A 25,528-nucleotide genomic window follows, 5' to 3' on the forward strand; every position below is an offset into this window, starting at 1 on the left:
TTACAACTCTTAATTTAGCTGAAATGGATCTTGAAAGTTACATTTTTTCCCGAGGGAAAACGGATAATTTCTGGGCAGAAAAGTACCAATAACTCAGCTCTGCGAGAAGAAGGAGCCTTTAATTGTCTCCGTCCGCTACGGGGCTCTCGACGAGTTAGATTTATTGCCTTCATTTAGTCTTCCTCGGCGCGGCGCGCGCCCCCCCCCCCCCACAGTCTCGAGGCGGCCGCGCGCACCAAGCTATTTCTGGAACGTCTCGAACCCGCTGTTTTCCGCGTTGTTTTTGGCGCCTAAGCTGGGTGGGGAGGGGGATGGGGGGGGGTTCCCTCGGTTATGATTCATACTCATCATCGCTTACCTGCCTTTCCTAAACTCACCTGGTGCGCTGAGTGGGGCAGCCAAGGCGGGGCGGGGGGGGATCGACTTTCACCGCTCTGATTAATAATAGAGGGTTATAGAGATTAATAACAGGGTTATGGTTGGAGATATCAGGGCATTTAGTGTGTTGTTTATGGGTTTGCGACCTGTCTCATGGCATCAAAAAGAGGGCGGTGAAAGGCGAAGATCGGGATAACAAGATGTATGTGTGTGTGTGTGTGTGTGTGTGTGTGTGTGTGTGTGTTGTGTATTCATCTGGTAGATCCACAGAGACAAGTAACTCAGAGAAAATTAAGGCGCGTTTCGCAACAGATCCAAATACAGACACACACGTGACTCTCGAAGTGCAGTCGGTCGGTCGATCAGTCAGTCAACACGTTTTAAGTCTTATTCATTTATTCACTTAAAGAAATCAGTAGTGAAGGTTGTCTCTAGCAGTGTAAGTCACGGCGGCGAATAAGGTGTGTGGGCTGGTAACACTACGCAGAGTTCATTGGAAGTCATTTCGGAGAAAAGCGTCTGTTAAGTGAATGAATGCAAATGTAAGGTTTGTTGAGAAGGCAGGAGATCAAGAGAAACGCGGGTCCGAAAGGGAAGTGTTTCGAGACCCGTCATGCCTGCCTGCCTGTCGGTCTGTTCTGCTAATATATTGTCCCTTTTCTTAGCGGACACCTGTTGTCCAAAGGTCACCTGCAGTGTGAGGTAATCGGGCTAATTACACGGATTTACCCATCTATACATCAGGGTAATCTGCCGTATTAGTCAAGGTAAATACTCGGTTGGTGCAGGCTTTCCACTGCCGAAAGGGATTCGAACCAATAACCGTCAGAGGGGAAGATGACGTCCCCAGCCAGGGTATGAGCTGCTGCACGTTGATAAATAGCTAAATACAGATACCTCTATTCATAAATACAAGTACGTTTATTTAATTTACCGTTTCGACCCACACGCCCCATTTCCGAAATGAAGTATTATTAAATTAGCCATCATTTCGAAGTAAACTTTACTCTTCCCAACACTATAATAAACCTAAGTTCCCAGGTTGCGAAAGACAGGTAACATGCAGCAGTAATTCACACACAAATAAGCCGAGATTGGAAAAATACATTGAAATGAAATGTGAAAAAATTAAAAATGATCGAGACGGACGACTCTCACGGGGGATTCGATCGCGGCGCGTAACGACGTCGTGTCTCGTTTTGGCTGTACCGTCCGGCGCGCGGCTGCGGCACGAAGGGGTTAAACCACGTGAGCCCCGGGCAAACTGTCACTCCTGCCCTTTAAAAAGTGTAATTTGAAGAATGAGAACAAAGAAATCGGAGAGTATAAAAATCCCCGCGCAGACGCTGCTCGGCCAAACGGCGCGCGACCTGGAGCTCGCGTGTGTGTCCGAGTGCGTGTCCCAGTCACTCAGTCAGTCACTCAGTCAGTCAATCAGTGTGTGTGTGTGTGTGTGTGTGTGTGTGTGCGCGCGCGCGATCGCAGGAGGATGGTGCCGCCAGCCCGCATTCCGTCGAGCGCCTTCGCCCTACTCGCGCTCCTGTGCGCTCGGGCCGTGCCCGCGCCCGTGCCCGCGCCCGCGCCCGTGCCCGAGAGGACGAGCGGCAGCGGCAGGTACAGAGCAGCTCCGGTGAGTGACTTCAGCGCACCTCGGACCCGCGCCTCTTGCGGTCCTGTTACATGCCATGGGGCCCATCAGTCAGTCAGTGTCGGGAGGTAGAAACATGTAAATCATGTTACCTGTTACACTTAGTGGAGTCATTACAGTGTGAGTTGGGGGGGGAGGAGACGACCCCCCAGGGGCGCCAGTGTGTTATATTCTGAAAATTGTCTCCAAGGTGGGAAATAGACCATGATCTTCCGCTACACGAACGCGCATCATCATGTCGCACCGCCTTACCCGCTTTTACCCGCTTTTACTTTTAAATACGTCGTGCTGATGAAAACGGTTTCAGTAAATTTTTGCTCTTTCCGAAGTGATTCGCTTTAATCTCAGATCAATCAAAGTGACAAAACTGCTTGATGTCATGATGAGTCTCACACGGTGGAACGTGACGAACGGACTGAACCCGAGTCACGTGTCCGCATCCGAATCTCTCCTCCGTTGATGTAGTACAGTACAGTAGTAGTGATGTAACTCGTGCGGTACACTGTGGTATCGCTCTCTGAGATGTACGTGGCTTTGGAGAAAAGTGTCTGCTACACGAATACATGTAAATCAGCCCTTCTTGATGTAGTAAAGGACGCCTGATGTAACTCATTTCTCTCAGAGATATTACCATAAATGCTTATTGAATTTACCCTGTTTTACATGAAGCATAGGTACAAAACTTGAAATGTAAATTTGATAAAAAAACAATAACTTAAATAAGTTCTTCAATAAGTGTGAAATCCAGGGTATAAAATCGTATTCGGAGCTTCTTCAACTGTGCGGCGACTCTCGAGTTACGGACAAGATGAGTTATGAACAGTGTAAGTGGAGGCGCCAGTGTACACAACCCCTGCACACGTGGGAAGTGCGGGTTACATCACAACGCATTTGCTCAACAGGTCATCTGCAGTACTGTGGGGTAACAGCTGCTACTGCAGTGGTTAGAGCTGCTGGCTTAGGACCCAAAGGTCACAGGTTTGAATCCCACCTCTGGATGTAGTACCCTCCCATAAGGTGCTTACCCTAAATTGCTCTAGTAAAATTACCCAGTGTGATAAATGTGTAAAGTAGTCATACTTTATAAGTTGCTTTGGAGAAAAGTGTCAGCTATGTGGATAAATGTAAAAGGGCAGTGTGGGGAAAACCAGGTATTACCTTAGTCCTATGTAACATCTGGTCAGATACCACACAACAACATATTTGGAGAAAAATGTAAGGTTATTCTTATAGGTACTCATTTTAAAATATTTTAAAATGAGAGTTTTAAGACTTTCAATTACAGTTCGTCATTTTCAAAGTGGAATAATTAATGGGAAAATGACGATAAAATACTGTGAAGTTGGGTGGAGCACTAACACAGCCCATATCGCCAATATAACGCAGTTTATTATATGAACATTGATGGATATGGCAGCGTAAACCTGAGCTTAAACAAAACAATGAGAGCATGCTAATAAATCATGAACATGTTTATGAACAATACATTGTAATGGTTAAAAAAAGAAACGGTAAAAATGTAAAACAAAAAAAAAACACAAACATACAGCAGACAGAGACGAGGTGTGGAATGAGAGCGAGACGCTGAGATTGAGTCAGACGCGACCATGGAATAAATATCCATCCAATTTCAATCACTGCTTGTCCTGAGCAGCGTCGCGGTGATCCAGAGCCTTTCCTGGAAGTATGGGGCGTAAGGCTGAGGGGGGTATGCCAGTCCATCGCAGCGTATTAAATATAAATGTAATATTACACTGTATAATAGCTTCCTGTCATTTTGGCCTTAACTAAGAACATGTTACAGACGAGACACGTGACGTAACCCAAGAGCGAGTGGGCGAGCGAGAGAGCGAGAGCAGGAAGGCATCAGTGGACTCGTTCAGGTTTAACAGCGGCATCTCGACTCGAACCATCGGCTTTGGCTCCTTTTTCTCACTCCCCCCACCCCCCGCTATGGCCACCAGAGCCAGGTGGGCTGAAGAAGCGCCGAACTCAATTTGTTCTCCTTACTGACGGGGAGAGAAATGATGCAGGTAGCAGCTTTTTGTTTACTGCTCGTCCCCAGAGGGAGCGAAGGAACACGCATCTCAGCAGTGATTTCGTTTATTTTTATTAACTTAAGTACCTTAAACTGCACACATATATGGCCTTAGAAATACATTTATATTTACGTTTATTTATTTATCAGACGCTTTTCTCCAAAGCGACTTCCAATGAACTCTATGTAGTGTTATCAGCCCACACACCTTATTCACCGCGGTGACTTACACTGCTAGATACACTACTTACAAAGGGTCACTCATCCATACATCAGTGGAACACACATGCTCTCTCTCTCTGTCACTCACACACCGGGTGAACCTGAACAGCATGTCTTTAGAGTGTGGGAGGAAACCAGAGCACCCAGAGGAAACCCATGCAGACATGGGAGAACATGCAGACTCCACACAGACTGAGCGAGGATCGAACCCATGTCCTGTCGCACCACCCAGATAACAGCAGACTTTCCCGCCGCTCTCTTTTCATCTTCACTCGGGCTTCTCCGTCCAAGTCGAAGGGATCGAGAAAACCGTCCGAAAGAGCACACCAAAGACGAGCAGAGAAGCTACCAAGTGGGAACAGTTGATGGAGTCGTGCTCCGAGAAGATGTTTTTGGCTCACTCTGTCCTGCTGGAGGTCAGAGGTCGTCATATGACACACAGCACCCCCCCGCCCCCCCCACACACACACTCTCACACACTGTGAGTCATTGGCTTCAGGGGAGATTTCAGGTGGTGTCTCATGGGCCACAAGTCAGGATTTGTTTAGCCAGCTGGGTTAAGGGGTAAATACCACGGTATCCAGGCAGGACGGTACTGCATTTTTTAAGTACGAATTAAAACGGTTTAAGGGCACGTGAGGGCTTTGTAAGTAAAGAGCAGTTGAGGCACAGCTACCCAAAAGAATCCCGTTGATGGGGTTCGAGGGCTGTTTAGACAAGGCTCCCTTGCAGAAATGCGGCGGAACAAAACCCAGCGTGATGAGCTTTATCCCAACAAGCAGATACCTGCACAGGTAATTGTAGCTCAGCTTCCATTTCTCCAACGCCAAGCCGTGTGGTTGGAGGGGCGGGATGGGGGCTGTGTGACATTGTTGCGCATAAATTTTTCCTTCGAGAAGATAAGGCTCTTTGTTTCAGTCGGCGCGGCCCGACGGGCGTCGGGTCAATTCCCCGGGCCAAAGCGCCAAGCTCTTCCGTCCTCAGAGAAGGTCGCGTCCCGAAGGAGCTGAGCTCATGTTCCAGGAGATGCAGCGCAACGAGAGGAACGGGATAGCCCTCCTACCTCTTTGCCCCCGAAAGGACTACCCCGTTCCTCTCGTTCCGCCACGCTGTGCCGCTATCCACCCGTCTCCAGGATCCGAACGTCCCCTATGAGTGACAGGAGAGGTATGTCGGTGAAAGAAGAATTTCCCAGGAGAAGAAAGTTGTGTGGTGAGCCCTTCATCAGCCGCACCTTCAGAACGAAGAAGAAACACTTGAACTCCACACACACACCTATGTCAAGGGTGTATGTGAGTAAGTCAATACTTAAGTAGATACGTGCCTGCACGCTTCAGTGGGGCCGCTGCTAACGTAGAGGTTCGAGATGCTGTTTATGGGCCCAAGGGTTGCAGGTTTGAATCCAGCCTCCAGCTCCTGTACCCTTGAGCAAAGTACTTCCTGTAAAATTATTCTAGTCAAATTACCCAGCTGTATAAATGGGTAAATAACTGCGGGTAGATTAACAGTGTAAGGAGAAAAGCACGAGATAAATGTAAGGAACGAACTCGGTCCCGACCTTAAGTGTATCTTACGCTGCCCGTCGAGGCTCTTTGGCTACTGAGGGCTTTTTACGTCAAAGGTCTCAGCGGTGTGTGACGTGTCCTCACACACGTGGCGCGAAGCCATGACGGGAACCCTTCCTGTACACAGATGTCACGGTTTCATGTGCAGCGTGCTCTAAAATACGTGCCTGCTAATGAAGCCAAGGGGCCAGCCGCCCCTTAACCCTTTAGCCACACTGATGCATGCTGGGAAGCGGGGGTGCAGTTGCATAGCTCCCCCCCAAGAATGAGACGCCGGCGAGATTGACCTTAGCCGCCCTCTGCCACTGTGGGGCCCGAGCAAAGAAAACCCCAGTGCGCGGTGTTACTGTGTTCTGCGGTGAGCCGGGTGCGAGTGGGGGGGGGAGGGGGGCGTCTAGGTGAGAGACGAGCGCAAGTAGAGACACGTTTCGGAGCGATGTTAACTCCTCTGTGCCCACACTTCCCTCCCTGTGCTCCACACATTCCTGTTTCCCAGCAAAGCCAGTGGATTCTCTGCTGGGAATCTTGCTTCTACTGGTTTCTTTTACCATGTTTCTGAACCTCGTACCTTGTTCACGTCTATGGGCACACAAGCCGATGCTTGTGTGTGTGTGTGTGTGTGTGTGCAAGAGACACTGTCAGAACAGGCATCTACGGCGTCCCTCCACTTACGAACGCCCTTGACCCGAAATTTCGGGATGAGAGCTCTTGCATTCCGATACCCAATTTTCGACTTCGCAACAAAAAATGAGCAGAACGAGATTTTACCAAAGTGCGTCCAGAAAAAACTCGATGTGCGGTAACGTACCATAGTCGGTACTAGTGTATCGCCAGCTGTTTCCTGAGCTCGTTCCTGAGCGCTGACCTCTTTTGTTACATTTAATCATTTATGTGACGCTTTTCTCCAAAGTGACTTACAGTGATTTACCCATTGATATAGCTGGGTAATTGTACTGGAGCAATCATTTCGAGGGTAAGTACCTCGCTCAAGGGTGCTGCAGCTGGGAGTAGGAATTGAACCTATGCCCTTTGCCCCTTAACCACTACACTCCCAGTTGCCCCATTCAGTGCTTGATAAGTTTTGGGTTTGCAGTTTATAAAAGTGTTTTACAGAGTTGTAGTGTGTTCTGATGGACTGAGAGCGTATTATTATTATTATTATTATTATTATTATTCCAATTTAAAATGATGTTAAGTAGGCTTTTGATATCCAAAATTTCAATCTTCGCCCCACTTTCAGGATCAGATTTATTTAATAAATCGAGGAATTGCTTTAATTTTACAAAGTATCATTTCAATTCCGTGGACCAGGGATTGAAGACGCCGCAGTAACTGAACAGGAACGTCTGCCAACGTCTCGAACCGTCACAACCGCACAGGGTCTTACTCAGATCTGTGCTCGACACGTAATAATCCGATAACATCCAGTTCCTCATCACAACCGTGTGTTATAAAATGCCTGAAATTGGAGGCGGTTGCCAAGGGCAACCAGTGAGGGAAATGTTTTGGTGGCAGGTGACAAATCCTGCTATCAGACAATGAATGAGCTCAGTGTGGTAAATCTTTACCGCGGAACCCCAACACTTCTTCACAAAACACTGGCGACGGTGTCATGTTTTTCTTTTGACCATTGAGAAGCCCACAGTTGTTATTCACAGCTGTGTCAGACATCTGGACCCAGGAATTATTCTCAGCGCCCTTCTCATATTGCATCATTTTTGGCACATGCTGTCACTACGACTCGGTTTAGTGAGCGTGAAGAAGAGCCGTCCTCTGTACACACTGGACCTTTGATATGACTTTGATAATTCCCGCTCAGTCTGTGAGGAGTTTGCATGTTCTCCCTGTGTCTGTGTGGGTTTCCTCTGGGTGCTCTGGTTTCCTCCCACACTCCAAAGACATGCTGTTCAGGTTCACCCATAGTGTATGATTGACAGAGTTAGAGTGGGTGTGTGTTCCACTGATGTATGGATGAGTGACTTATTGTAAGTAGTGTATCTAGCAGTGTAAGTCACCGCAGTGAATAAGGTGTGTGGGCTCATAACACTACATAGAGTTAATTGGGAGTCGGTTTGGAGAAAAGTGTCTATTACATGAATGATATTTTTTATATGTAATGTTTTTTACGGAGATGCTGTTTTATGGCTGTTTTCAATATAAAACTTTAATTCTTTCTTTATTCTGGGGCAGGAATAAAGCCAGAATTCTGGGCAGGACTCACTCACTGTTTATGAAATGAACACCACTGCCTTTGGGAGAGATCAAAGACTATTCGAAGCGTTATGATTATTCGGAGGTGAAAGAATTTAAAATCTACCCTTAATTTCCAGTGTCGTACTGTACAAATAAAAGAGCAGTTTTACTGGAAAACACACTGGACTGAAGGTGCCATTGATTCGCACTCTGTTTGTCAAATCACTTTCCGTTCAAAATGCAGCAAATTTTTTTCTAAAAAAGGCAAACACAACTGACATATTTTTAGAAACATTTACATGTATTCATTTCTTAGACACTTTTATCCAAAGCGACAAACATCTCGTAGAAAATACAATGTGTTCATTACATTAGCAGAAAGAGACACTTTGATGCAGACATGATTCTTAAGTGCAGTTTCTTTCTTTCTTTCCACCATATGAACCAACGTTCATCATACGAGTAACTGCATAAAACTATCGGAATATCGACGATTCCTGATCACCCTCCCAGTAATTCTTTTCTGAGATACATATAAACATTTACATTACATTACAGGAGTAGCTGTGTAAAGGTTTATCCGGCATCATCTTAAAGTTATGATGCATGGATGTTTACACCTTACATGAACTTAACTTTTTAAATGTGGAGAGAGATTCAGCAGTTCTGAGTGGGAGGGGGAGGTCGTTCCACCACGACGTAATAGGCAGAGTGGAGGACAGAGCAGGCGCAGCTTTTCAAACGGCATTCATAGGCTTTCAATTTGTCTCCATCATCTCCGAGGGACCGGGAAAAGCCTTGCTTGAGTGTGTGAGAAGGATACGTACAGCACGTTCCTCGGTTTTACGTTTAAACCTTCGCACCGTAGCCTCTTCCTGACGTCGGCGTCCCACTGCGTCCTCCTCCGTGGGGTGCGCTCCCATGTCACTTGTGTGAAGGCGCTTTGCCATTGGACCTCGAGTTACAGGATGGCCTTCGAGAGCCACGGAGCTCAACACCCACAAAAAAACCAGTTTCCCTAAAATGTTGCGTAGATATTCTCATAAATGTGAAATATTGAATAATGTTGTGGCCTGACTGAGGCTCCAAAAGGTCTCCGGTCAAGCCTCCCTTGCGACGTCCCCTTCATGCTGTCGTATTCGCGCTATTGGACCCGTCGCAGCTTCTACACGAGGAACGAAAGACCGAGCGAAAATACCCTCTAGAACGCGTTTCTGCCGAGAAGCGTTTCGTTTCGTTTCCATGGAGACAAACATTCGGTGTCAGATCCGGCCCTTAATCCTGCGCAACTGCTCTACTTTCCACTCCCTGCCATATGTTGCGCGGGAGCCTTCCTTCTGTTTTTTATCGCCCTTCTGGGCCTTTCCTGATGTGCCGCCACCCAAAAATGTACACAGGGAGACTAGTGTGCCCTTATATTTCATGTCTGTTCCACTTTACACACACATCATCTGAACCGCTTGTCCCATACGGGGTCGCGGGGAGTCGGAGCCTAACCCAGCAACACAGGGCATAAGGCTGGAGGAGGAGGGGACGCACCCAGGACGGGACGCCAGTCCGTCGCAGGGCACCCCAAGCGGGACTCGAACCCCAGACCCACCGGAAAGCAAGACCCGGTCCAACCCACCGCGCCCCCGCAGGTAGGCGCACGTACAGTATTAATAATAATCATAAAGCCATGCAGTAATAGAGTAATTAACAAGTGGAAAGTACCTTGTCATGCATTACGATAAGTAGCGTTAATTATTAAAGTAACTGTGTCCATTTGAATGGGATTTGGTGAGATTTTACCATAAATGGGAGTCACTTTTGGGCCTCTGTCATTGCCGGTTCCGGAAGGAAGCGGCAGACCTGAGCGCGGAGTGGAATTCGTGCTTTATTCAGGGAAATCCGAGAGACTTCGTCACGGGACAGGCGAGAGGTCTTCGAGGCGTGAACGTCGTTAAAAGGGCAATCCAAGAGGCAAGGTCAGTACGCAGGCAAGAGGTCGATGATCATAAGGAGGCACTAGGACGAAGGAGTAGGGTTACAGGACGGGGAACGGACTCGGGGACCAGGAAAGAGTAGACCGGTGGCAAGGAGGTCTCAAGCAACAAGGCTGAACAAGGTTCGCAGCAGCTCCTGGTCTGACGCTGCCTTTTACGCATCGGTCTGCACCGTGCCCTAGGTGTTCCGCATCGGCTCGGTGGCGTGGGCGCGGCAGCCTCAGGAACACAAAGTGTTTTACCGTTGGGGGTAATGGATAATTAGAGCTTCGAGAGATGAGAATTCGACTTTCCAAGGGTTTCTCAGAGATGCGTTGCGGAGGAGAACTCGACAGTACATTTCCATCCCCAAAGTCTTTAGGGCGATTTTCATTTCTTCATCAATTTACGCCTGGAACACGAGTTGAGTCAGTTTCTCATTCAGGTGTTAAGAATGCAAATATCAACAATCCCAGCTGCCCTCAACAATGTTTTTGCCAGTAAAACAGCCACAAGTTATACAAATAATTCAGGATCCAGAACACCAGAATATCAAGACTGCTCCTGTGACCTTTAAATCCAGGATTAAAACCCACACGTTTTCACATTGATTCGCTTAGTTGATGCGCTTCTCCAAAGCCGCTCAAAATATTAAGATACCTACTATTATTTATCCATTTAATCAGAGAGGTTACTTTTACTGGAGGAATTCATGGTAAATACCTTGCTTAAGGCTAATATAGCAAGAGTGGGATCTGAACCTGCAACCTCGGCGCATAAAGGCAGGAACTCCAACCAACAGGTGACAGTACATGGTGCTACAACAACTCAACCCGCAGGGATCTACTTACCAAGTGGTTACCAGAACAGGGACTTGAACCCTGGACCCTTCCCTGGGCTACCCAGACTCTTGAGGGCTCACTTGGTTATTGGGTCGGGTCCCACGCCTCCCGCACCACTGTGCAGCGTTTGCACTCAAGGGAGCTGAGCTGAAGCCGTGTCCCGTGTCCCTGTTGTCCCTGGGGGTTGTCTTTCGAAGCGACGCGTCTGCTCCGGAGAGCAGGTTCTCACGGACGTCTGTTTGTAGCTCTTCGTCTTACGGTACAAATCACATCTGCTCTTATCCCTGAATTTCACAAAGCTTTCGTTATAGGAGGCGATCCTGAAACGTGGTATTTTTTTGTAGCGATCGTAGTGAAAGAACATTTCCTTGCGGGTCAGTGTGTCCTCGGCGTGTCAGTTCATCTACAACCGCACTTCCGAGCTCTTGCACCGCGGTTCCTGCGCCCACGCTGGGTCATCTCACCTGGTGCTTCACGTATAAACTGTTCGCTGTAGTGAGACTGCCAACTCGTGGGATTCATAAGCTGGAACCGTGCGCCCATCAGCTCGAGTCGTAGGTGACCCACTCACACACACCTATTGTGAGACTCCCCCGCCAGCGTGTGTGTGAGGAATATGAGCGGAAAAGGGGCTGCAGCGTAACCTCAACTGTCCTGCTCCCGCAGTCATAGCCGCTGTGTAATATTCAGCGCTCAGATTCTCCCATATCCAATAATTCATCACAGATGTTTGGCTAAAAATGAAAAAAAAAAAAATCACTGAATAAAATATTGTGGTGGGTATTTTAAAGTCATAAAAATAAAAAAAGGGTTTCCTAAATTTCACAGCTGGTGTAGGAGCTGTGGTTGGTGAGCGGCAGTGAGGAAGTGTCCCCAGGCAGCAGTGGGCCTCCGTGTTGAACCCCTCTCCCTCCCCCCCACCCCCCAGCAAGGTCTGTGTCCATTTAATGGGCAGGTGTTTTCTCTAAGTGCTGCAGAGGAATTAAGGCACCGTGATGGAGGTGTTGTTAAGGGCTTCTCGGGTCACTCAGCTGGGTATTAAAGGGATCTTCTGGAAAGTTCCTGGAACAATTCTCCTTAAAGCAGAAAGCTTTTTCCATGATCGTTGCGTGAGTCCGGACTAGTCGTTCCAAAAGGTGCGTTGATCCTTCTGCAACCGTAGAGCACGGAGCAACTGTTGCTGTCCCCACGTCAAAGATGTATCTGTGCACCAGGGGTGGCTCCAGGAGACCCAGGCCTATCCGCCGAAGAAGAGGGCGAGGCTGCTCCACGCCCAGGATGCCCTCAAGGAGGAGTTTGAAACCATGGGGGTCCAGCCCAGGAACGACAGCGAGCTGTGGAAGCGACCCCGCTGCGGCGTTCCAGACTACCCTGCTCGCAAAGGAGCCGAGAGCCCAGACCGCCCCGGCGACCCCGGGAGGAGGTCGTATGGCGGACGCCGGCGGCAGAAGCGCTTCGTGCTCTTCGGGGGGCGCTGGGAGAAGACGGACCTCACCTACAAGTAAAGCTCGTTCGCATCGATCTCCGCCGTCCTTGCAATTCACCGAGTTCCTTTCAGGCGTTTAAAGTTACCGTTTGTTTCGGAAGTGCAAAAAAATCCGATGTTGGAAAAGAAATATTATTTGAGCCCCTCGACGGCTCGGGCTCAACACCTTCGGCTCAGTCCGAGTTGCTGTCTTTGCTCCTGTTGTTGCTCTTTGCGTTCATTGATGTCCTTGGGCTGCAAGGTCCCGAATAAGAGGTGAGAACCTCGTGGCCCAAACTTGACTCTTTCTACCCTGGAATCTTTTGTAGAATTTTATTCTAACTGGTAGTTGTGTGCAACACACACACACACACACACACACATGCTTTCTGAACCGCTTGTCCCATACGAGACCGTGGGGAACCAGAGCCTAACCCGGCAACTCAGGGCAGAAGGCTGGAGGGGGAGGGGACACATCCAGGACGGGACGCCAGTCCATCGCAAGGCACCCCAAGTGGGACTCAAACCCCAGACCCACCGGAGAGCGGGACCCAGGCCAACTCATTGCACCACCGCACCCTCCTTTGTGTGCAACAGCATCACGTTATTACTGCCTTCCTTTGTTCTCTGAGAGATTGTGAGTAATTCCCCAGCTTTGTACCACCCTGGGACCCTTTTGTAAAGCTGAACAGGCTCATCTGGACCGGAACCAAACCTTCCTGGATGAGGATGCTTGAAGGAAGGAGAGGGAGAAGAAATACCGTAGTACTGTAACCCTGCCTCCCAGAGCATAGCGCCCTTTTTGGGTTCCCCGTCATATGTTACATGTCACTGCAGAGCCCAGGTACGAGACAGTCACCTTCAGCGTCACCTTTCACCACAGTACTGTTACTGTGGTACCGTGCTGTAACTTTTTACCGTAGTCCTCTTTCTTAGACAGGCGGACGCTGTCGTGTCCCCTGGTACAATGAGCTCGGTGCACCCGAACAGTAATGGCAAACCTACGAGGAAGAGGGCGACCAGGGTGGGGACCGGGGGCAGAAGTGTAAAAAGAGCTGTAAAACACCATGAGCACAACAGCACGAATCACAAAGCGATGCGGTAGTTCTTTTAAAGATCTTTCTTCTGATCCTCCCGGGTCGGTGGAGTGCCGGTGCTGCTGGGGGTGGGTGGTGCTCGTGAGCTGGGATCAGAACCGCAGATGGCCGGCAGGAGAGCAAGGGTCGCCTAAACTGTCATCCCAGGGTGACACGGCGAGTAGCGCTGCCGTTTCGCAGCGCCTGGGTGATACGAGAGGACGTGGGTTTGATCCCCATGCAGTCTGTGTGGAGTTTGAAAGTTCTCCCTGTGTCTGTGTGGGTTTCTTCTGGGTGCTCTGGTTTCCTCCCACACTCCAAAGACAGGCTGTTGAGGTTCCACCGATGTATGGATGAGTGACGTAGTGTAGCTAGCAGTGTAAATCACTGCGGTGAATAAGGTGTGTGGGCTGATAACACTACATAAAGTTCATTGGAAGTTGCTTTGGAGAAAAGCATCTTCTGAATAAATGTAATCACCACTTTGCTTTTGGGAGTTGTGGTGTGACAGGGTGGTGCTGCAAACGCTGCCGAGGGGCTTCCTGCGTGTCTGCGGGACGTAATGAGAGCTCTTTGCCGGCCGAGTCTTTAATAAAAGCCTTCAAGAGTCTGCAGAGCTATGCTGCCCTGCACACACCTCAGAGGGAAAGGTCAGGTGGGGGTGGGGGGGCGACCAGTCCTACCCTCTCCTGTCAGGGCTCGCAGACGACCTCATGTCCTTCATGCTGGACAGCGGAGACCCCACCTCAGCGAAGAGTCGTACAGCAGAAACGGCGCATGGCCTCATAAGCAGAGAGGTGTGTAAATTCGCGGCACAACGACGCATCACGCAGGTGTCAGAAGGTGTTTCATCTTTGTGCTCAAAGTGTCGCTTTGCCTGCTTCCTGTGCAGAATGAAAAGTACGTTAATTGGATGGGGCAGTAACTTTAGTTATAACTAAATCTTATAAACGGGTGTGGTGGCGGAGCGGGTTTGGCCTCTGCCTGCTCTCTGGTGGGTTTGGGGTTCAAGTCCCGCTTGGGATGCCTTGCAATGGACGAGCGTCCTGCCCTGGGTGTGTCCCCTCCCGCTCCAGCCCTGGACCCTGTGTCCTGGGTTAGAATCTGGGTTGCTGCAACTCCACTTAGGATAAGTAGACTTAGACAGTGTGTGTACTTTAACGACTGTAATAGTGTAACTTTTTGCAAAAGGAATGCATGGAAATCTAAAATATGCTCTTTCCCATCGACACATTAGAGACATTAAATAACTGTCTAAAACAAATATTTTTGGGAAACATCTAAGTGCCTAAGACTTTTGCCCAGTACTGTATGTTACATTAATATGATTAATATGTCCACAATGCAGACTTTCAAAAAAAAAAAAAAAAAAAAAAAACCACAAACTTATATTTATTCATTTAGCTGATGCTTTTCTCCAAAATGACTTAGAGAATTAATTGACATACAGTTATTCACCCATTTATACAGCTGGGTAATTTTACTGGGACAATTTAGGGCAAGTACCCTGCCCAAGGGTAGTACGGATAGAGATGGGATTTAAACCTGCAACCTTCGGGCGCAAGGGCTGCAGCTCTACACACTGCACTACCTCCTGTCCCTTTATTAAGGCCAAAGATCCAGTTCAGGTTTCTATCGTTTCACTGCCACAGCAGCCTCCCTGAGTCACGGCGACAAAGAAAGGTAAAGGAACACAGTAATACTGAAAACAAGTGTAAATGAAGGAGAGCAAATCACAGTATTTCTCAGCAGCGGCCAACTGCCCCATCTAAGTCCATCGTCCCAATGTGCGTGTGAGAGAAATACGGGTGTCGACCGCAAGTGTAAGTCGTTATTAAGACTCACAAACAAACAAAACAAAACACAGTCAACAAATAAGTCAATAAATAAGCAAGCCAACAAAAAACAACTAAATAAACTGATAAATAAGAACGCCAATAAATAAATAATTGGAACCGACACAGGACTTTGACCGATTTCGATGGACCAACAAACCGATTGTCCGTCAGCTGCAACGCTCGCGTAAGACCCAGTGCGGATCTTCCGTGCGGATGTTGCGTTGCGGCCACCGAAGCCCCGGAGCCTGATGGCCCACGACTCCAGGTGTTGTGCGTCCTCATCGCGGACTGCGGTCTTTAAACACGCGTCACGGGGATTCGGGCGTGCTGAAGGAGCACGTGCCGCGGAGCCCAGGCAGCGAAAGATGAAAGCATTGCGTGACTGATGAGCGCCTTCATTTCCAGTGCAAAAAGCCCAAGGTGTTGATGCTCTTAGCTGTTGCACGGGTGGCACGGTGACACAGCAAGTAGTGCTGCTGTCTCACAGCACCGGGGTGGTGCAAGAGGACGCGGGTTCGATCCCTGCTCGGTCTGCGTGGAGTCTGCATGTTCTCCCTGTGTCTGTGTGGGTTTCCTCCGGGTGCTCTGGTTTCCTCCCACACTCCAAAGACATGCTGTTCGGGTTCCCCCGTAGCGTTTGACTGAGCGAGAGAGCGAGTTCCATAGTGTGGGCCAGTCCAGCTGGGTGGTAGCGACAGAGCTAGTAGGAGCTCCTTTGCGCACCCCCCCAGTGAACCAGTTCAAATGTACCGGGGGTCTCTCACTAGTGCGATTATCCTGCGGCAAATCCCGAAATCTTGCCGCCTAAGGCACCAGTTGGGCGAAACGGTACAAGAGCAGCTCAGGGCGCTCATTGACTCTTGCGTGCGCCTCCCCTGTGCGTTTGTGCAACCGTTAGGATCGTGCGCTTCCCCTGGCAGATGAGCAAGGACAAGGTGCGGCGCGTCCTGCAGGAGGCGCTGCGGGTCTGGAGCGACGTCACGCCGCTCACCTTCGCCGAGGTCCACGGCGGAAGGGCTGACATCATCATCGACTTCACGAGGTGAGGGACCGGCGCTCCGCAACCCGCCAATTACACACCGTGAACCTGCGCATTACGCACCAGTAAACCGTGAATTAAGCATCTGTAAACACGCGGTCGGGTGTGTGCAAACCGCCACTTACGCACGCGCCCGCTGCCAAGGGAGCGTGCGGTCGCGGACACGTAAACAAGCAACGACGCGTCACTTAAACACGAACGAGGAGTCGACGCGACGCGCCGCTGCCGCTGGTGCGAGAAGCTGCGTTTCGTGCCGCCGGTCAGCATCTTCGGACAGGCCAGGGGTCGCTCACCGTTCGCCTCCGAGACATGTCACGTCCCCCTTTTTTCCAGCTCTAAGGACTGTTGGTGGACCTCAGTTCACGAAACTCATTTCCTATTTAGTGCCGTGTCCAAAAAACTTGCTGCATCTGCTGTGCGGTACTACGCCGTATTCGGTGTTGTTCGGTTGCACATTTCAGACACCATAACCAGGTCCTACTAGTATCAGTCCCTTAGTCTATTGGTGTATTACTCTATTAGTCTATTACTCTGTCGGCGTATTAGCGTATTACTATGTTAATCTATTAGCCTATTAGTCTATTACTCAATTAGTCTATTAACCTATTAGTCTATTACTCTATTAGAATATTAGTGTGTTACTATGTTAATCTATTAGCCTATTAGTTTATTATTCTATTAGCCTATTAGTCTATTAGCCCATTAGCCTATTAGTCAATTACTCTATTAGTCTATTACTCTATTAGTCTACTATTTCTATTACTGCTATTTCCACATTTTCAGTTTAGTGGCGTCTCACTGAACGGCTGCAATTTCCATTTAAACACGTAAAATAACGTGGCGTGATTTAAAGCTGAGGATCGACCGTATTTGCCGTGCAGTTTGATCCCGTTCGGCAGCTGCGTTTATTAGGGCATCTCGAGAGGTGAGTCCACATACCCGGAAGGCGTCAGCGCAGCGCGGTGGGCTTCGGCGTGGCGCCACCTGCACCTGACAAGAGTCCTGACAGACAGGGTAAAACACAGCCCATCGCAGTGCTGCTCCGGATCATTTCCCCCACTGCTGGTACTCCTGTCCAGCAACGATGTGACCAAGGATGTGCGATTTTCGCCCTCCGCTACTTTGTCGGATTCCCTTTCCAGGCAAATGCCTCGCTTTATTTACGCTCTCCGTCTTAGCGACGGACCGACATCAACGCAGCTCTAATGCAGCCTGAAGGCGTTCCGCTTGTCCCGATGCCAATGGTGGGTCTGAACGGTACCCGGAGTACCCAGGGTACCCGCGTGCGGTCAACGGGCCTTGGCTTACTGCTAGTTGGCACCTCTGGCATTCGGGGACGGAACCGCGACGGCACTTCTGCTGTCTTCCCAAAATATCATTCGTATTAATTCCTCAAGTCTTGCAGAGAGCTGGAGCGAAAGGTGACCGACCGCTCTGGGTTTTTTCAGCTGCTCTGCAAGTACCGAGTTTCCAAGTGCAGCGGCAGAGCGACTCCGTTTCACAATCTTACTGTGAATACCGCGGTATTTAGGGGCGCCGGCTGTGCTGCGAGCTGGGACAGAAGCGCTCCGGGGAGCTGGAACGTGTTGCCGGGCACGGCCGACGCTCATAGTTGTGGGGGGTCGCCGAAGTTTTGGAGGGCGCGATTTACACTCCGGAGAGAGTAAATGGAGGCGTTCGGCGAAAACGGAGCCGCCGACTGTCCCGTGTCAGTCGGCGTTTGTCGGTCTTTCTCAGTTCTGTCCTTTCTGCACGTCACGCAGACCACCGTGGTTGCAAACCTCGAGGGCTGGCGAACCCTCAAAGGGGGGAAAAGAGGCCGAAAGCGCTTTGTACTTTTAATGAACCACTTCACAGCCCGCTAACTCTCCTATCGAGAGCCGGAGACTCTGCGCTCCGCAGCTCGGCCGCTTTAATCCAGCGCCGCTTCGCGTCGCCTCGTTTTCCACGTGTTGTTCGAGAGCCTCCTCCAGCGAGCGTTCCGACACGCAGTGCCAGGGCATCCTGCCCTGTGCCAAGAGCCTGCGGGGGGGGGGGGTTATTTGTTTATTCACCATACTCTGGTATCCAGGATACCTGAGAGATCGGAACCCCTGCACCTCCTCAGTGACCTGAGGATGATGAACTGAAATGCAGACATTCTTACCTGGAAGACCAAGTCCTCTCCAGCCTTTATTCCATGTGGTTGGGTATTATCATATTTGTGTTTCATTGATGTAGGGATGAGTGACCCGGTGTAAGTAGTGTATCTAGCAGTGTAAGTCACCGCGGTGAATAAGGTGTGTGGGCTCATAACACTACACAGTATCCAGTGGAAGTTGCTTTGGAGAAAAGCAACTGCTAATTGAATAAATGTAAATTATAATTCCCATAAAGTATGTGCTAAAGTCTCATTTATTAGCAAATAAAAGGTACATCTTATTTCTGTTCCTCCTTCCATGCATGGGGAAATAAGTGTGGTAGCACAGTGGCGCAGCGGGAGCTCACGGCGCCGGGGCTCTGCGTGCAAATACTCAGACGGTGTGGCGTCTGCATGTTCTCCCTGTATGTGTGGGTTCCTCTTGCAGTCAAAAAGTGTTTCATGTGAATTTGTGACTTTAAGTGTCGTGTGTGTGTGTGTGTGTGTGTGTGTGTGTGTGTGTGTGTGAGAGATTCATATGAGACGGACAGTATCCCATGCCGAGTGTATCCTGCCTCACACCCTGTGCATCAGGGATAGGCTCCAGACCACGTCAGCCAACAACTGCTTAACATCCAGGAATGAATTTATAGCTAAAAGCAATAAATACTCCTAATATGACTATAGGAAACGTATAAAAATGATACATCTTAGACTTTGTGATATGGTTACACCCAATTTAACATTACAAATACATGTATATGTACTATGTTCTGTGTCGCACACCGCTGATCTGACTCCCAACAAGGAAAACGTGTTGGGGTTTTTTTTTTTTTTTTTTTTTTTTCTTTCCCCTAAAAATAAGTTTGGCCCAGAAGAAGAGCCCAGACCATGCAGTGTTTCACTCTAAATAAACTGTTAACTGGACTAAATGGCCACGACTAATTTTTTGACAGCACATCTAGTCATAAAAGCTGGGGGCAGAACCTAGTTTTTGGTGTTCGCTCCGCTTCTGGACAATGAAGCGGAGTTAAACGCAGAGAACGTTTAAAATCCCGGTTTTCCTTGGCGGTCGTCGTCGTTTCTCCAAGCAAAGGCCTGAAGGTACGGCGATTACACCGGAGTTAATAATCCTTTTGTCCAATTAGCGTAAACTAAATTTCACATTTTTGTTTCTCCATTTTTGTTACTGTTTTGTTGCTCTCCATTACCCAAAACGAGCTTATATTCTTTGGTTACTCGAAACCTTCCCCATCATGGTATATTTTTCCCAAGTTTTGTTTAATTTCCCTGCACTCAAAGGGTGAGAACACTATATTAAGGGTACGCAAAATGTAGCGGCACTAATCTTCCTCCGCTTTTTGTTGGGTCTGCAGGTACTGGCACGGAGACAACCTGCCCTTTGACGGCCCCGGGGGCATCCTGGCTCACGCCTTCTTTCCCAGGACGCACCGAGAGGGCGACATTCATTTCGACTACGATGAGTCCTGGACAGTGGGCAACAGCATGGGTGAGAACATCCGCTCGTTTACGTAGATCGCTCTACGTACATTTCCGAAATGGACCGAGACTAGAATACACAGCATACGTCCTTCGTTCGCCTTTGTTTTTCAAAATCGAAAGCAATCTGTCAGAAATAAAGCTCAGAATCTCAGTCTTGCTCCTCCAAACCTCCGCAATGGTGGTCTTCTCTCGCGTGTTGCTTCCAGGCACCGACCTGCTCCAGGTGGCAGCCCATGAATTCGGCCACGTCTTAGGCCTACAGCACTCCCTAGAGCCCGGAGCAGTCATGTCCCCCTTCTACAGCTTCTCTTACCCGCTGGAGCTGAGCGAAGACGACAGACGGGGCATACAGCACCTGTATGGGCCTCGGCGCTCGAACCCGCCCTTCACCGGCACAGAGACCAATGAGATCCCCAGCACTGTGAGCTTGAACCCAACATTTCCCCAACACAATTCATACGTGGCTCAGCTTTTGTTATCTGAAGAACCCGATATCAGGAGACCGGATAACAGGAGATACCTACTGAAACAGTTTAAGTCACAGCAGTACAGTAAGAACTCTAGAGAAAAAAGGTATGACGGTGAGGCAGAACATTCCGGAAAAATACGGACAATAGATAATGGACAGATTCAAAACATTTCTCTATCATGAGACATTCTTTTCCAAAGCAGCTTATAATGTTTAGTTACACAATGATAAAGTCAGGGAGTCTTTCACCAGAGTAATTTTAGCCTAAGCACCCAGCTCAAAGGTACTACAGGAGTAGGCGGGATTTGAAGCTGGGCTCTTCAGATCCAAAGGCAGAAGTTCTACCCATTACATCATCAGCTGCGGAAGAGAAATGCGTTCACCTGCAAAGACCGGAGCGTGTGCATTATGTCACGGTGCGTGTGCCTCTCTGTGCCCAGCCGGACGCCTGTCGGACCAACTTTGACGCCGTTTCCATGATCCGTGGCGAGCTCTTCTTCTTCAAGTCCGGCTACGTTTGGCGCATCCGCGACGGACGCCTCCAGCCAGGGTACCCTGCCCTGGCGTCCCGACACTGGAAGGGCATCCCCGAGAGCATAGATGCTGCCTTTGAGGACAAGTCGGGCAACATCTGGTTCTTTCAAGGTAGGAGGCCAGAGGAAGTTGACTGTGACCGTCGGTCGTCTTCAAGGAAAGCTCCCAAAATCAAAACCACTCACGGTGTGAACTCATAAATAACATATTCTTCCCAACTGCGACACGCAAGTGTGTAGAATGTGGAGAACATTGGAGGATACATCCCCCAATAAATGAAGCAAGAAACATTTTTCATCCTGACAGCAATATCATTATTTTTTTTATTAGATGACATAAATATTGAAAACATGTCACTGCTTTTCATTTGACTGGCTGTGGTCTGTGATCCATGGCGTGCGTTTCCTCCCCAGGAGACAACTATTGGGTGTACGACGCCGAGCGGCAGATCACGGGGCCCGATTCGGTGCGGAGCCTGGGCCTGCCTGTCGCAAATATTCAGGCTGCTCTCATGTGGGGTGAGGACAAGGAGAAGATCTACTTCTTCAAGGAGGGCAGCTACTGGCGCTTCAGTTCTGTTGAGAACCGTGTGGTTGACGCCCACCCCCGCAGCATGCATGACTGGCGGGGTGTCCCCCGCAACACTGATGCTGCATTCCAGGATCAGCACGGTAATGATTCCCTTCCAGCCTTACTATCCACCTACCTACTGATTTCACTTGCACACTACACTTGGGGAAGGCTTTTGGAGTGCTGACAAAGGGCAAGGCCATGCAGCTGAACGCTGCTGTTTCGAGTTCCAGGGTGGGTTTGCTTTAGCCCCTCGTAATTTGACCTGGCTCAGTAAAACATGGATCATACTATAAGACCTATTGGACGAAAGTGTTGACTAAGTAATGAAACTACCCAGCAGCTTGATGCATTATTAGAAAATATCTAAATGCCTAAGTGAGGGGGGCGCGGTGGCGCAGTGGGTTTGGCCAAGGTCTGCTCTCTAGTGGATCTGAGGTTTAAGTCCTGCTTGGGATGCCTTGTGTTGGACTGGCGTCCCATCCTGGGTGTGTCCCCTCTCCCTCCGGCCTTGCGCCCTGTGTTGCCGGGTTACGCGCTGGCTCACCGCGACCCCACTTGGGACAAGTGGCTTCAGACAGTGTGTGTGTGTGTGTGTGTGTGTGTGTGTGTGTGTGTGTGTGTGTAAATTCCTAAGGATGAGTATGTATCCTTTTAAAAATCAACCAATGTTTAACAGCTTAATGATTTGCCTTAATGTACCATCAAAACATTTTAAAGCTGAAAAATAAAGGTGTTTTTATACTTCCCACTTTTATATTTGCCTTAATAACATCCATCAAATAGTGTTGTAGACCCTCTGCTGTCGTATTTACATTTATTTTAAACATTTAACAGGACAGAGAGTCACTGCTAACTGGTAAGCTCATGACTTGAGGTGCAAATTTTAACCTGAAAATGGCAAACTTCCTTATATTGAAATGAGCAGTAAGATCAACTGCAAAATTCTGAGAAAAAATGTCAAGATTTAATGCTGAGACAGTTATCAATTAAGATGGGGGAGAAAAGGATTGTGCAGAAAATTAAATGCCCCTATTTGATTACTCAAAGATATGGCTCCTAGTATCTATTCAGCATGTGGAACTTGTGGAACTATGTGCAACTGAGTACCATGTAAAATTGTTACAGCTGTCTGGTTTTTTAAATTATGCAGTTGAAACACTGAGACATCTCCACTCTTTATTTTCCCATACAAAACTGTCAGTCACAAAACAAAGTCCATGACAATTGTTCAGCCGGAAAAAATAATGCAGACACAGTTCATTAAAGACAGAAATGTATTGAGGGCTGTGTGAAATGTGAAGGCTTGTTTTAGTTTGTAAGTCTCCCATTTGGATTGGCGTGAGCACCGCTGGAAATCCTCTCTGCAAGTTCCACACTGAACACACTATCAAAAAATGGCTGTAACATTGAGTGTTTAGGTCCATAAAGAAAAGCATAAGTAGCTCAGAGTCGCAAGTTTAAGATGCTAAGTTCACCTCATGCTCCGTGTGTGAGGTGCTTGATGTCATGGTGAGAAATACTGGAATGAACCCATGTCCTGTTCCTTGACAGGTTTTGCACAGTTCTTCAGTGGCCAGCAGTACTGGAAGTTTGACCCAGTGGAACTGAGGGTTCTGGAGGGATACCCCCGTAATGTTGGAAAGGATTTCTTTGGCTGCGTGTCCTCTGGGAATCCATAAGATTTGTGTGGCTGAAAAGGATTAAGGATTAATCAGGCATAGCCTTCAAGATACGATCGGAATCCCTCTGCTGTCTTTTATTGAAACTATTGATGTGGTTCTCTTTAGATGCCGTGTCGTCAGTTGTAATATGCTTAACGTTGACGAAAGCATCGTTGCGAGAAATTGCAGCTGTAAGACAATGACATTGTGGCTTATGGATGTCATTTTGCTTTTGCGGTCAGTGAGAGTATTGTTGCATCTGTGACCACTGACATGACCATAGCTTTTTATAATTCCTGAAGGACGAGTTACAGTTGCAGAACGGCATGTTTTGTGACATGTTTTCACACCACTCATGTTACAAGCATCACGGTCTGAGGTCATGTTTTTGGACCAATGAATCAATTTAAAAGTTCATGCAGCAGTTAAGACTGAAGTATCTGTGATGCCTTTTGGATAAATTACACTCTAAATACTACACCCCACCAACAAAATGAGCAGCATATTATTGAAATCAAAATACGTATCACATTACTGAAATTACAGCGAAACGTACACAAAATGACCCATTCATCAATTTATGGATGATTTGGTGTTGCTATGAATTATCGCTTCTTCCGATCCTCAGGGAACCTCAACTTGGGTCCTTTCCTCTTTTTTTTTTTTTTGTGTAGCCATCCATTTGGTTTTTTTTTTTTTTTTTTTTTTTTGTTAGTTACTCATATCTTGCCATTTCATTTATGAATTCAATCACAAGGTGACCTCATATGTGACAAGTGCCTGTTGTGTTCTTGCTCCTTGCGTTGTCCAAAGGCCCACGCGGAACATCGCCGGATCTCCGACCGTGTTTTCACAGCGAGGGCAGAGCCAAGCCTCTGTGAACTGGTACAAACGTACCCAGAAATTAACTGTGACTAGGAACCTCATCATTTGCTCCCACTAGAACATTCACTTTTGAAAGAAGTGCAACTTCCGGGGGTCTAAAAACTGATGTTGTGTTTTTAAAGCTGTACACCATGTTCTACAGCATATGTTCAGTTCTCCTGATTCAGTCCATCAACCTTAATGTTAATTTTGTCCATAAAATTCAGGGGCAGCAGGTTGTGTAAGAGCTCTTAACCCTTACAAACTCTGAATTTGCTCCAGTTAAACACCCAGCTGTACAAAAAGAACACATAATGTGCCACTTCTGATAAAAGCATTAGTTAAGCACCAAATTATTCTGTGCTCTTGATGAAGATTGGATTTCGACAACATACACATCACATGTAGTATAATACATTAAATTTACATGTTTATTTTGCAGATGCTTTTATCCAAAGCAACTTCCAATGACCTCTATGTAGTGTTACCAGCCGACACACCTTATTCACCACGGTGATTTACACTGCTAGATACACTACTTACGCTGGGTCACTCATCCATACATCAGTGGAACACACACTCTCTCCAACACTCACACACTAAATGTTAAGGTACTTCACAATTATTTACCCATTTACACAGTGGGGTAATTTTACTGGAGCAATTTTAGGGCAAGTACTTTGCTCAAGGGTACTATAGCCGGGATTCAAACCTGCGACCTCAGAGTCCGAATGCAGCATCTCTAACCATGACGCTACCTTGTAGGCCAATGATATAACTGCACATTTAGGGCGGCAGTTATACTCCGATCTTGTGTTAAGAAAGGTTGTTTTTGGAGTCGCGAACTGAATCAGCGCAGCTTTATTTCACCCCAAGCGAATTAGTTCAATAGGTCGTCTATTTATAGACTGGCTGTTGAAAAAGCACCAAAATAAATTGAGCCCCTCTTGAGAATTGCTCTCCTCCTAACACCCACAGGGGGATTTTACCACATTCTTGTGGTGAGGAACTAATTAGAGTCAATTGCCCCAGAACTCTTTCCTATTATTAAAGATTGCAGCTGGAATGATAATTTAGACTTTTTTTCATGCATATTTTTACACATAAAGATGCCAAAGTCTTTTCCCCCCATTTAATAATGACTCTTTTAATCTGTTAATGACCCCTTATCTGAGATTCCAGATTGGGACAATTATTATTTAGTCACAAATTACAGAAAACAGGGTATGAAACACTATTCTTTTATCTAAAGCAGCTTTGAGCTTTTCACTTAATCCATTTACTAACCTAGATAACTATCCTGAAATTTGGGTTTTTACTACAAAACAAGGTCCTTCTGAGGATTTTAACCCATTTCCACTGTGCTACCTACAGCAGCGGCCCAAATAAGAGTGTAATACAGTTGTGTTTTTAATAAATTAGTAACCTGGGAAGGAAGATTAATCACTTCTCTAAATTCCAGAAAGTTCTTTTTAAATATTCCTGGATTTCATCACAGAATTTCAAAACTAAACGCTAATATAGTAGATGTCTGACT

The 25,528-nt window shown here is 47.8% G+C and overlaps 1 protein-coding gene across 1 annotated transcript; it reads left to right on the forward strand.

The window, feature by feature from the left end:
• Positions 1–1,867: 1,867 nt before the first annotated feature.
• On the forward strand, positions 1,868–23,743 carry mmp11b (matrix metallopeptidase 11b). The gene is made up of 8 exons (XM_029253093.1): positions 1,868–2,008; positions 12,065–12,351; positions 16,128–16,271; positions 19,764–19,897; positions 20,097–20,311; positions 20,800–21,004; positions 21,307–21,564; positions 23,018–23,743. The coding sequence occupies exons 1-8, from the start codon at positions 1,868–1,870 to the stop codon at positions 23,143–23,145; spliced, it is 1,512 nt and encodes a 503-aa protein (XP_029108926.1). The 3' UTR covers positions 23,146–23,743.
• Positions 23,744–25,528: the final 1,785 nt, after the last annotated feature.

Source organism: Scleropages formosus, chromosome 6 (assembly GCF_900964775.1).
Source record: "Scleropages formosus chromosome 6, fSclFor1.1, whole genome shotgun sequence".
Lineage (NCBI taxonomy): Eukaryota > Metazoa > Chordata > Actinopteri > Osteoglossiformes > Osteoglossidae > Scleropages > Scleropages formosus.

Excerpts from the sequence above, each read along its gene's own strand:
- mmp11b (XM_029253093.1), top strand. The coding sequence starts at position 1,868 with ATGGTGCCGCCAGCCCGCATTCCGTCGAGCGCCTTCGCCCTACTCGCG. Across the intron at positions 19,898-20,096 it reads GACAGTGGGCAACAGCATGG|GCACCGACCTGCTCCAGGTG; the intron begins GTGAGAACATCC and ends TGTTGCTTCCAG. Across the intron at positions 21,005-21,306 it reads CAACATCTGGTTCTTTCAAG|GAGACAACTATTGGGTGTAC; the intron begins GTAGGAGGCCAG and ends TTTCCTCCCCAG.